General features: G+C 35.7%; 1 protein-coding gene across 3 annotated transcripts in view; it reads left to right on the top strand.

Moving 5' to 3' along the window:
* The window catches only part of ctnna2 (catenin (cadherin-associated protein), alpha 2), a 562,621-nt gene that overhangs the window by 502,654 nt on the left and 46,706 nt on the right, over positions 1 to 13,261 (top strand). For all 3 annotated transcript variants that reach the window (XM_088637613.1, XM_088637605.1, XM_088637621.1), the window contains 3 exons: positions 2,673 to 2,765; positions 9,027 to 9,183; positions 12,812 to 13,012. In XM_088637613.1, coding sequence (XP_088493739.1) covers positions 2,673 to 2,765; positions 9,027 to 9,183; positions 12,812 to 13,012 — 451 coding nt within the window. The remainder of the gene's footprint in view (positions 1 to 2,672; positions 2,766 to 9,026; positions 9,184 to 12,811; positions 13,013 to 13,261) is intronic.

Below are 13,261 nucleotides of genomic sequence, written 5' to 3'. Positions count from 1 at the left end.
TTAAGAACTGAAATAGTTTTCAAAATATAAGCAAACAATTCAATTTAATAACTCGTAAACTGCAGTACTTTATTGAGAAAGAAAACCAGAAGGCACAGGGTTTCCCATTACAGGGAATCACATCTCTGAGGTAAATTAATTTTCTTGTGCAAGTGATCTTGGTGGACAAGTTGGTGACACTTCTCCCTCTGGACCAGAGCCCCACCAAATCCTAGTTTGGGTGCCGTGCTTTTAAGAGGTGCCATCTTTCAGATGAGGCTGACCCAAAGGCAGGACAACATCATCTTTCAAAATCCCATGACATACAAGCTCGTCTTTCTAAAATTATTTTCCACCTTGTCTGCTGTGTAGTGAGACTACTGCTGAATAATAGCTGCCTTCGTCCAGGTGGGTGCTGGTGGATGAAATGGGTCCCCTGTTACAGTACACGTAAAATGTTTTGGGATACCTAGCACTATATATTATTGCAATATTGTTAGTGGTATTAGTAGAAATAATAGTGTTCTGAGTCAGTAGCTGTATTACATGATGCAGAAATGATTTGCTGAAAAAATGAAGTATCCCACACATTCCTATTATTTTTATGAGAACAAAAAGGGTACAGGGGATTATGCAGATTATTGAATTTTAAACTTGGTTAAGTGTTTTAAATAAGTTCAAGTGTTAACTACTTTCTTTATGTAGCTAGTGTCAATATTTCCAGCTTCAAAGCAAAGGGGGTGTTTGCTGAGATGTGGGTGGGTCCAGTTCAGTGATCAAAGCAATCGGAAAGTCTACTGTACCTTGGTTTGCGTTAATTAAGTTCTTGATAAATGTCTGTCAATCAACAGTCCAGAAAGACGCCATACAGTGTAAGATCAGATCAAGACAGAACAGGGGGGAAGAACAGACCACAAGAGAGAGAGGAGACAGGAGGAAACAGAACATAAATCATGTGCTAAGCGAGAGGTCCGTGTTCTAGATAATCTGAAAAGACCCGATTACAGCAAAATACTGTATTTGAACCTTGTACAAATGTAGCTATTCTGTAGTTTTTAGGGAACTTGGATTTTCTGAGTGAAGGCTTCCTCAGCTGTTAATAATAATAAAAATTCTTTACACTTATATAGCACTTTTCAAAGTTACCTGCTTTACAGGTAATGGTGACTCTCCTCCAGCACCACCAGTGTGCAGATCCAGTTGGATGATGCAACGGCAGCCATAGTGTGCCAGTACACTCACCACACACCAGCTATCAGTGTGGAGGATAACAGAGTGACGAAGCCAGTTCATAGATGGGGATTATTAGGAGGCAATGATTCATTAAGGCCAATGGGAACTTTGGCGAGGACTCCCGGGTAACACCCCTACTCTCTTCGAGAAACACCCTGGGATTTTCAATGACCACAGAGAATCAGGACATCGGTTTATGTCTTATTCAAAGGATGACGCCTTTTTACAGTATAGTGTCTCCGTCACTATACTGGGGCATTAGGACCCACACAGACTTCAGAGTAAGCACCCGCTTCTGGCCCCACTAACACCTCTTTCAACAGCAAACTTAGCTTTCCCAGGAGGTCTCTCATCCAGGTACTGGCCAGGCTCACACCTGCTTATCTTCAGTGGGCTGCCAGTTGTGAGTTGCAGGGTGATATAACTGCTGCAAAAATGGCCTCTCCTGTTTATTGGGTGCATTTTAGAATAGCGAGATAGTATCCCAGTTATTTTGTGGCATCTAGCCTTGCAGAGAGTTGTATTCTATTTGGTTTAGGAGGCAGCTTATATCTTCTTTTGGCCTCCGTAGGCATTATTTTAAGAGTTGAATACTAGTTCTTGTGACTATGTCCATGATATTTCTAGAAAACACAAAGTTTCAGTAATACCACCAAATTAATAACATTAGAAAGCTCTGTATGGAAGCTCACTTTGTAGGAATAACCCTTAATGTTACCAAGCTTAAATTAAGTAAGAGGTTGCTTCATTTAATATGCCATCTGGTGGCTTAATTATACAATGAAGTGATTTTTGCATCAATAAACCCTGATAATGATTTAGGCACATGCACATAAATGTGTAATGGACCCGAAATGCTCCTTATCCTAAAAACTAATGAGCCTAGCTCATCAAAATACCAGTTATTACAACAAGCCTCTCCATTGTGAAGAACAAATTGTATATTGTTAAGAAAATGGTGCTCTACTATTTTAGATATGTCTTTCCTTCAACAGGATCTATTATTGTGTACAGGAAAGCTGCAGAGCTTTTGCAACTTTGATTCAGAGTACATACAAAGAGAGGTAACAAAAAGACAATATTAGTAGTTCCGATCTTCATTTGTTGTGTTTTTTGTACCTCTCAGTATATATTTTGTTTAATTCTTCAAGTACACTTTAATTTGACCATTGTACTCACACTGTCCTAACAAGTGAGAGGTTAAGGTTTGTGCAGTGTAACTGCAACTCCAAACTCCAAAATTATATAAACAAGAACAGTACTATAACAAACAGAGGTATAAAAATCCTTGCCAGTTAAATGCAAACTAAATATATATATTTTCATAGATTTTCAAGTACACGAGTCTTTGATTTTCTTCTAAGACCTGCAATAAAAATGTGTTATTCACAAATTATATTGCCTTCTAGCTGTTTTCTATTCCTGTGAATGAGAAACACATTGGATCCCTTTCTTTATAGGTGGCAAACCTGGCTTGTTCAATTTCCAATAATGAAGAAGGTGTGAAGCTTGTCCGTATGGCAGCCACCCAGATTGATAGCCTGTGTCCACAGGTAAGTGCAGTCCTCTGAAACTATGGTTGATTAAGATCTCAACATTTGTGTCTGTGGCCGCTCCCTACGTTGTCTGTTCATTTTAGTGTATTCGTCACAAATCTAATTAAGGTAAGTGTTATCCCTGTCTTCCATGTGTATAATCGTAAATTATATGTGTATAATAAGTAGAAGTATAAAATAATGTCTCAGACAAAAATATATATATATATCACAGTAACTGAGGATATTAAACTATATTGATGATATCCACGTGGATGCAAAACGTGGTAGAAAAAAGACTAACCCACATCTAATTAGCCACATCATGGTCTATACCTGAGCAGCAATGCTGAGTACCTAAAGTGGAAGCAAATAAGTCAACTAAAGCACTTGCACCAAATTAATACAACTGCATTGAGCAGTATGATCACAGTCTTAGTTTAAGGAAAAATAATAAAAAAATAATCTGTCCATTTCATTTTTGACTAAAGAATTGAGTTTACAAGCCCATTTTGCCTTATTCTTTAAACTCTATCCCAGGAGGAAGGTGGCACTTATAGTAAGTCTAAGCAGTAGAGTTTTGGAATCTATCAAGATTGGGAGGTCACTATTTGCGTATTGTATTGGTTACTGAGAGTTGCTAAATCTTTTTGGGGATACAGTGTTTCTTAGTGGAAGGTAAAGAGAAGAGTAGGTACTGGTGTGGCCTTCACGGGAGCTATGCAGTTTATCCATAGGAATATATATTTGACAAATCAGTCTCAAAGTAGTTCAAACTACTTTGTTTGATATAAGTATAGGTACAGTATACTTATATTAAATAATGTCAAAACATTCAAGTTAGCTAGCTCTGTCTACAATACAGATTTAGGAAAGTGATTTAGCTGAGACACAGATAACTAGGTTGAAAGTACTTCTCAGGTAGGTTGATCTACTGTACCACATGGGCAGCATGGTGACACAGTAGTTGTCATTACTGCCTCACAGGGCTGAGGCCCCGGGTTCAATTCCAGACCTAGGATGCTGTTTGTGTGTTTGCCTGCTTTCCTGCCAGGTGCTCTTATTTTCTCCCACAGTCCAAAGATGTACTGGAGTATCCTGCCTTTCACCTGTTGGTTGCTGGGATAGGCTGTGGCTCCTGATCTGGCTCTCGATCCTGTATTGGAAAAAGCAGTCAGAAAATGGATGGATGTGAATCCATTTACAGCTAGCTGCTGTAGCCATAGTAAGACTGTAGTGCTATAGCTTTGCTTGAGTAAAACCAAGAATAAAGTTTTGTCATTTGATCTTCAAAGTGTTATCCCTGCTGCACAGGTGGCTGTTTTTATAAAGTGACCTGTCACTTACACTTTCATATTCTGGATACCGATAGCCATGGGGAAAACTGAGAATATTGTAGCTGAAATATTTAACAACAATAAAAAAGACATTTATGAAATGTTGTTCTGAAATTATTTCACTTGTAAAACTTCTTAAGTGCACTTAATGTTCAGCTTTAACGTAAAACTAATTTGGTTTCGTTTTATGAATTACGCTGTATACAGTAGTTGCCCATATTAGTGAGTCATCTGTTTCCTTTTTAAATTACATTTGTTCTAGCATGTTCATAGCTAAACACAAAACAAGTGAATAATCTGCAAAACATCATCATTGTTTCACTTTCTTTTAGTTGAAAGATTTCATTATTAGATATAGTTAATGATGGAAAGAAAGAATACATTAATTTAATGCATCTTGAATTGTATATTAATGAATGTCTGTTTACACAAATCCATGTTTCTTCTATTTTATTGTTTAATTAATATGATATTTCATATTCTTTACATGTACCATCAAAAAGTATATCTTTGTTTGAGAAGCAGGTAATGATAACCTGCTCTTTGAGCTGAACATAAATAGCTAATGAGACTTGTTTACATTTGCTAACAAAATAATTGAGCATGTTTATTAACTCCATTACCTGAGCTTTCAGCAGTTCTAATAATTACTCTTGCCTTGAATGCAATAATAAAATGGTAAACCTTTTGCATAGTTTTACAGTTAGAACAGTCAGAAATACTGAAAACACAAAGTAATATTTTTCTTCAGTAATATTTTTTGTTAATCTTCCAGAAGCAAATTGGAAGCTGTCACATAGGAAAACAGAGGCTTTAAAACATTGGCTTTGGCATGATCTTGTATACTTCAAATTGAGCTCTGAAAAGATTCACAAGAAAAAATGTTTCAAATGTCCTCTTTTTGTACTGACGGGTACTGTCAGTGTTTGGCAGAATTTTTGTTTAGATGGATTTTATTCAGAATACTACGAAGTTAAACTACAACAGCTACAAACACTAAGTAGAATTAAATGCATCACAGACCTTCTTAGTATTATCCACGGGATGAAACAAAATAAATTATTTTAACACTTCAATGACATTGTTACAGTCTGCTTCTTTGTGAGCTCTCAAAGAGTTCCTTTTTCTCTAAAGTGCTGCAATCGGATTTATTCAAAATAGGAGAATGATAATGGTGAAATTGCAGACAGAATGCTTACATGCAAGATTTATAATTCAGTGTCAGAGTCTGTTAGCTCTTCACACTTAAACAAAAGAATACATTGTATGTCGCAGTTGTGAAGTATTTAGAACTACTAAATACTTCACTTAAGATCTGTAATGAAGCATGTCACAAGCCTGAGTTGTCAAATAAAAGTGCTTGTGTGAACTTAGAAAGAATAACTTTTCCCGGCAAGGGCACAATCCATCTCTTATGAAAACTAAGACTCAGGTCCCAACTACTTGGTCATTAAGGATCTCATGGCACTGTCTGTAGTAAGAAGGGCTGTTAACTCCAGTGACATTGCTAAAGTCCATGCCTTGGAAATAGCTTGCTTGATCAAGTCATCCCGAAGTTGGCCACCTCTTCCTGTTCCACAGAAGCCCACCTGCCTGCTTCCCTTGCTCCCACCCCACCCCTTTCCATTCACAAGTATACTGTTTAAACACGCCTCAGTATTGATCTTTCTGTCCTGTTCTTACCTTCCTTCCTCCCAGCATTCACAAAACTACTTAAATTACATAAAACAGTTACATCTATGTCTATTTTAATATTCCAAACCATATTTTACACTATTCATGGTATCTGACAGTACATCATTCATGAACAATTTATGTTTTAACACTGCATAGTCACTTGTCCTTTAAAACGAGGATGGCTTTGTTTGCGTTTCATAAGTCTTAAAGAAAGATAATTCTATTCAACATAACTATTGAACCAAGAAACTCTGGACTGTAATTGCTCTCCTTCTCAGTTTACTTTTCTATCACAACACTTACCCAACAATCTCCAGAAATAACTTATCTGACTGCTGGGAACACATCAGTATACCAAGAAATTAATCTTATTATTGTATGGTTAACAAGTGGTTTCTTAGCTTCTTACGGCCAACAGTCAATGTATTAAAGAGTATATGGTGTTTTTAGTTCTTTGTTTAGCTCTTTGTTTTTAGAGTGTGCAAAATGATTTCAACGTTAATTCATCCGACAAGCCTCAGTGTAAGTGTGAATATATTGCTTTCCATTTGCTTTGTGGGTTGTGTTGCTTTTCATTAACATAAAACATAATTTACTCCACGTATCAGATCACAAGTCTCTGTTTTCTCCAGCATGCTGGGTCCTATACCATTGCTCTTATTAACAGAGTAAATGAGAAGGCTTAGTAGTTAGGATTTGGTAGACCTGATTCAGCTGCATCCTTCTCCCATTGTCTGTTAAAATGTATGTATTTAGCTAAGTTTTAGTGTACAAGTTTATTAAGCAGTCATAACAATTATACCTCAGAACAAAGTTGTAAGCCTATACCAAAGACATGAAATACAACATTTCAATAATATTTCAACAAAGGTGAAAGGGCACCACAAATTACTTGATTATGCTGTAGGTTACATTCCCAATTACTTCAAATTGTTGACACAGAACAAGAGGTATGAATAACATTATGTAAACAGCTAAGGTAAGAATTAGTATTGTGTCATAATTTTTTCTCATTTATTATTTTTATTTTGGGTGACAAAATGCTTCATATTGGTGCATGTGAATTATGTCAAAAAAGCCTTAAGTACTGTTACAGGGAAACGATACTGTTTCCCTCTTTTCTTAATAAACAAGATCAGATATACTGTAAATGCTCTTTCCTATTTTAAATATACAACCATAAATCACATCTATTTCCTGATAGCATTCTGTATAAACACATAATGGGAGGGGAATATTTCACCAAATGCCTTAAAATAATTTCCTTTACCACCAATGAAAATAATACTGTCATTTTGTTCTAGATCATAAAAATGATCTAGAACTAGCAAAATGCTAGTACTGAAATGTGTATGCTTGCTGATGTGACTGAGGGTCAGATTGTGTTAGATTTTTAATAGTGAATTTTATATTTTATACCCATATAGAATCAATTTACTTTTCTATCACAACACACCATAGAGGACAGAAAAAATGTTTGTTGTACTCTTAAGCAATAGAATGCCAAAACTAGCTTTTGTAAGTGAAATAAGATTTATATACAGAACTTTAAAAATCCCTCACATTTCACAGAAAAGAACATTAAAGATGCCTTTAAATCTTTAAATGTCTTAAATGTCTTTAAGTCTGAATCTTTGAACAACTTGATTTCTATTGTATTTGTTTTGAAATTTTGAAATTGCAATGTTATAAAGTCTACAGAACACTATTTGCATACCTTGTGAAGAAAACACTGCTTCATATCTTTTTAAGCTCTGAGTGTTTGCATAATTATTAAGAGCTGAAGCCGTGTGTTATATGCATGTAACATTATGCTCTTATTCACTGAAAAAACAGAACCAAATTAGAATTTGCATAATCACAGTTTCTGATGGTGGAATGATAAAACTGCAGAAATGAAGATCTTTATTCATTATCTCTCCTTCTGAACTTTTGATTGTCAGTTGGTAACAAATATTTACAACACAAGCCACACAAAAGGTTAATTTCTACATAATTATTTGAATAATTCCTTATCTTTCTAAAGTTTTCTGGATTAAATGTCTTGTTTTTTTGTAGTTATTAAAGAGTTTGGCATGGTAGATCATTGATTTTTGGAGGAGTTTCCACTTTTAAAGGCAGATAGTTCTAAGAATATGATGTACTTCTACAGTATTTAGGACATCAACCTATTTATATTTTTAAAATAAAAAACACTTGTTTGATATTGTTTGTTCTATGTATTTATTTACAATTTCTGAATTTGCAATGTGGTTTTCAGCTTGGGAGTATTTATGTGGATGTAGGTCAGAGTTTGTACTAGTGTTGACTTTGATAGAATTGCATTGCTTGGAAAATGTTTGTGCTGCCTCATTGTCTATGACTTTTTATGCTACACTGTCAACCATACATTTCAAGGTTAGAAATAGATGCCATTTTCACTTTTAGGGGGTGTATACATATATGTCTGATATATTTTTATGTTTTTTTTTTTCAGAATTACAAATGAGCCAAATAGTACTTTTATTTTGCCCATCATTTTCAGATAAAAATATATATGGTTGCCTATCCATCTATATATTTATCTGTTTGTATAAAGGGGAGTAGTTATTTTCCTTTTAATAATAATAATTGCTTACACTTATATAGTGCTTTTCTGGACACTCCACTAAAAGCGCTTTACAGGTAATGGGGACTCCCCTCCACCACCACCAATGGGCAGCATCCACCTGGATGATGCGACGGCAGCCATAGTGCACCAGAACGCTCACCACACATCAGCTATCAGTGGGGAGGAGAACAGAGTAATGAAGCCAATTCATAGATGGGGATTATTAGGAGGCCATGATTGGTAAGGGCCAATGGGAAATTTGGTCAGGATGCCAGGGTTACACCTTACTCTGTTCGAGATTTAATGACCACAGATAGTCAGGACCCCGGTTTTACGTCTCATCTGAAGGTGCCTTTTTACAGTATAGTGTCCCCGTCACTATACTGGGGCATTAGGACCAACGTGGACTGCAGGCTGAGTGCCCCCTGATGGCTCCACTAAAACCTCTTCCAGCAGCAACTTAATGTTTCCCAGGAGGTCTCCTTTGCAGGTACTGAGCAGGCTCACACCTGCTTAGCTTCAGTGGGTTAGCAGTTTTGAGTTGCAGGGTGATATGGCTGCTGGTACATTGCATAAAAGAAGCATATGCTACTGACTGTTATGAGAATTAACATTTCCCAGTGTTCTTATTCTGTATGACTACTAAATTGTTCTCCTGTAATGTCTTTTCCATAGGTAATCAATGCAGCCCTTACTTTGGCTGCTAGACCACAGAGTAAAGTGGCCCAGGACAACATGGATGTTTTCAAAGACCAGTGGGAGAAGCAGGTTCGTGTTCTTACCGAGGCTGTGGATGACATCACCTCTGTTGACGACTTCCTGTCTGTTTCAGGTAAAACTGTTCTCAGTAGTCCTGGACTGGGTGTACTTTTATAGTGTCCCAGTTGGGATTTTTTTTCTCTTTTTATTCCGTAAGTGATCAATACATTTTAACATATACAATAAGAAATCCTCAAGTAAACACGCAAGAGTTATCCATGCTGAAGATGAGGGAAAGTATTGCAGTAAGGGCTCTTCATCTGCAGATATTTGAGCAAGGTCCGCAATCTGTCCACTCTATGGTTAACTTAGAGCACTGCTGAGTGCTCACTGTGTTCAAACCACCCGTGGTATTTTTTTTTTACTTGGATAAAAGATGTGGCAGCATGAAATTGTGCCATTTGGATGATGCTTATTTTTGTATATCATATTAGGAATGTCCTCGAGGGCAGGAGTCCTGCAGGTTTTACTGGTACTTCACCTTAATTAGCAATTGATTAAGACCTAAAGAAACAAGCGATTTCGTTTCCCATCCAAACAATTAGTTAGATTAGGTAATTAAGATCTGAGGTGAAATAAAAACAAGAAACCCCAACAGCCCTTAAGAACTGAAGTAGCTCGTCTCTGTTATACATAGTTTAAATCAGCTCCATTTATTACACATGGCAAGAGGTACCCTGTTGTCAGTATTAGAATACTTTTCTCTTCTTTCTTCTAGGGATTCTGTTTTCCTAGCAAGTCACACAATTTACCATTTTTTCCTGCACTTTTTTTGTCATGTTTTTTTTCTGAGCTGAAATATTACGAGATTTCAGGTATCATTGATTTATAGAAAAAAGGCTTTATGTGATTGTGTCAAGCTAAGAGAAAACAGATTAAAATACTAAGCACATATTATGGGAACAATTCCTATTAAAACCCATGCTTTTAGGACTATGATTAATTTTGCCTCTACATTCAGAGTACTATAATCAAACACACAATTTATATCATTTAAATGTTGCAAATTAAATTTGTTTTCAAACTATACATAAATATTGTAAGCAAATACACCTATATATAATTTTTCTAATAATGTACATGCTTTTTTATCTAAATTGGATTTGACCAGGAAATAGTACTGTGAAATAAATGTCTATGGACATACCACTACAAAATATTTATACACAATTTCCTGCCTAATTACCTGTTCTAGGACTCAAACTAAATTCTTGTGCATCAATGCAAAAAATACAGCTATAAAGATAAGTGGGTCTGGCACATAATGTAGTGTTATTCTGCACTGTGCTGACAACCAGTATTATTTCTACATCTTCTTGTTTTCTTCTGTCTTTACTTGTAACAAAAACATTTAAATTCATTTCACTTCTGAGCTGGCTGTGTTGTTCCATTATTCTTTGATCATAAAAGCATCATTAAATCCCAATATAAGTAATATAATATATACCTTTGTTGCTGTAAATGTCATACGGCATAAAGTAGCTTTGAAAATACATTAAAGTTTTCAGTGAGTTTTTTTATCAGGTTTTAGCAGTATTGTACATAATGGTGTGATTTATTATCTGTGAAGTTGTATTTATCTATATTTTTCCTTTCTCAATAAATACCAATATAATCTATTTCATTTTGTTGTTCAAGTGTTTGTTATCCTTAGTCTCTCCTCTTAGCTCTGATCTCTAGCTTTCTTTTTTTCTAAAGAACTAGTCATGTTGACATAATCTTTATAGATCTTTACAGCTATGCAGTCAATTTTCTAATCAGTCTTGTACAATGGTTGCATTTCCTGCAGTGGGTGGCATGGCAGCCAGAGATTTAGCACTGCTAACTCACAGCTCTAGGGTCCTGCATTAAAATCTGGTTTGTGGTACCACCCCCCAATATCCTCTGGGATATTTTTCTCTGGGCACTCCAGTTTCTTAAAACCCCATGCTAGCTAGGTTTGATTTCCACACTGCCTTGTCTCACCGGTGATTGATCCAGGTCCCATTAGCCAAATGTAACTTGAAATGTTGTATCCTATTCACACGAGGCACATTAGATTGAGCCCAGTGTTTTAAACTGATGATTAAGTGCAGGATTTTTGTGATTTAACTCTGGTGCTGTCACTGTCTTTATGTCTGAGATTCTTTTATAACTTATTTTCTCTTGTTTCACTCTATAACTTGTTTATTTTTGTGATTGAAGGCTGTGTGACATTAGCTTTTTTTATTGGTAGAGTGATAAAAGGAAGTTTTAAATGCTTATCAATGTGGTTTGTTACATATAAACACATATAAATGTAAAAAAATCATTTATATTATATATTAAATATTATATAACCACAACTGGAACAACAGTGTTCCAGCCAGGAGCAATTGAAATGCTTCTAGAAAAAAAAAATCAGGGACACTTTCAATATCAGTTTTTAAAGTATGCAACCAAATGTCAAGCCAGTTTGTTTTTAAATGGATGAATTTGGTGGTTCAGTATAGGCTTTAGTAATTGTGATGAGAAACAATATCTTCAGGCCTCTGCAAAAGACCTGTTACATCTCATTAAGTGATTTTATTTTATTTTATTTCCGAGTGTTAATGTTTCATATGATTTCAACATCTTGTTCCTTATTTATATAGGGGCTCCCACTGTAAAAGGTTCTTTTTATTAAATCTCCACAAAAAACATTATTATGGTTTAAATCCATAGACCTCTATATCTATATCTATTGTGCTACAGTATTGGGGGGAAAGGCCTCTTCAAAGTATTGTTTTACACCAAATTTAAGAACAAAAGATATTTAACAAACGAGAATAGCCCATTTGGTATTTAGTAGTAAATTAATCCAAGAATCTCATCCCGCAATTTATTAAAGGAAGCCAGGATTTCAGCCTAATGTCTATATAGCTTGTTCAGCACGGCTCTGTTGTTTGTTAAATACTTTCACAACCCTTTTGGTAAAGTAGTGTCTTCTCTTCTGATTTTTAGATGCACTTCCAGGTAGTTTCACTTAGTTTCAAACTCCAGTTTGTTTTTCACTCTTCGCTGACTTTGTCAATGCCTTTGAGGTTTTTGAATTTATCACCATATGTATAGGTTTAAGTAGTGTTAAATCTTAACACATAGAAAATTATTGTCAGGTGGGCTGTACCACTTACTACCTAACTATTGAGCAACTACTGTATCTGTAAATTTCAAGGACTTAAAAGTGCTATCACCAAGATGAATTTGAATTGGATATAAAGTAGTAATGACTTCTGTTTTTCCAGTTTCCGTGGATGCTTGGCGCAGAGTATGACTACATTGAGAATTTATATTGCATTGTCAGAAACACAATGAAGACAACATTTAATGCTTCAGAATAATATTTTGGATCACACATAAACACTAGACGTGTACTAGGTTTATTCCTTTAAAAAATGGAATGAAATATTTCAGATGACATCAGCATAGAAGCAGAAAAAAACAAATTAATGTTATTAAAATGTTCTAAAGAAGACACATCTTTCACGATAAATGCTTAGTTTTCAGAATAGACACCATGAGCATCATTCAAACCATCGAAGCCTTAAAGTAATTATCCATAGTTCATATGAGTTCACAGCTACCTATAATGATATGATGCTATGCTATTAAATATGTTGTTAAAATGACCAAAGAATTAATTTGATTTATTGTAGTACAAGCTTACAAGTAACAAAAGTTGTTGTGTTTTTTGTTCTCTCTAGAAAACCACATCCTTGAAGATGTGAACAAGTGTGTCATTGCTCTCCAAGAAGGGGATGTTGACACTTTGGATCGAACTGCTGGTGCCATCCGTGGTCGGGCTGCCAGAGTGGTTCATATTATAAATGCTGAGATGGAGAACTATGAGCCGGGAGTTTATACTGAGCGTGTTCTGGAGGCTATCAAATTACTCTCTGAGACCGGTAAGTGGAACTAGCTCATGCAACAGTGTATCATCACTGTTGGGTGGTCATTGAACACTTATCAGTGCCACACTTAGTAACAGGCCACATTGTTGACTTTTATTTCTTGCATTTAACCTATAATGTGTATATGGTAGGTAGGTCTCTTTTCAGGCCATAAAGGCCCATGGGGAATGGGGGGCAAGGGCCACCATTTTTCTTGACCATCCGACACTGGAGGTGGAGGTGATGTGGTCAGCATCACGCTCC

This window comes from Lepisosteus platostomus, chromosome 1, assembly GCF_059453375.1.
Source record: "Lepisosteus platostomus isolate fLepPlt1 chromosome 1, fLepPlt1.hap1, whole genome shotgun sequence".
In the NCBI taxonomy this organism is placed as follows: Eukaryota; Metazoa; Chordata; class Actinopteri; order Semionotiformes; family Lepisosteidae; genus Lepisosteus; species Lepisosteus platostomus.
Note: the sequence above shows the minus strand (reverse complement) of the source record. Positions and strands in the feature narration are given on the sequence as shown.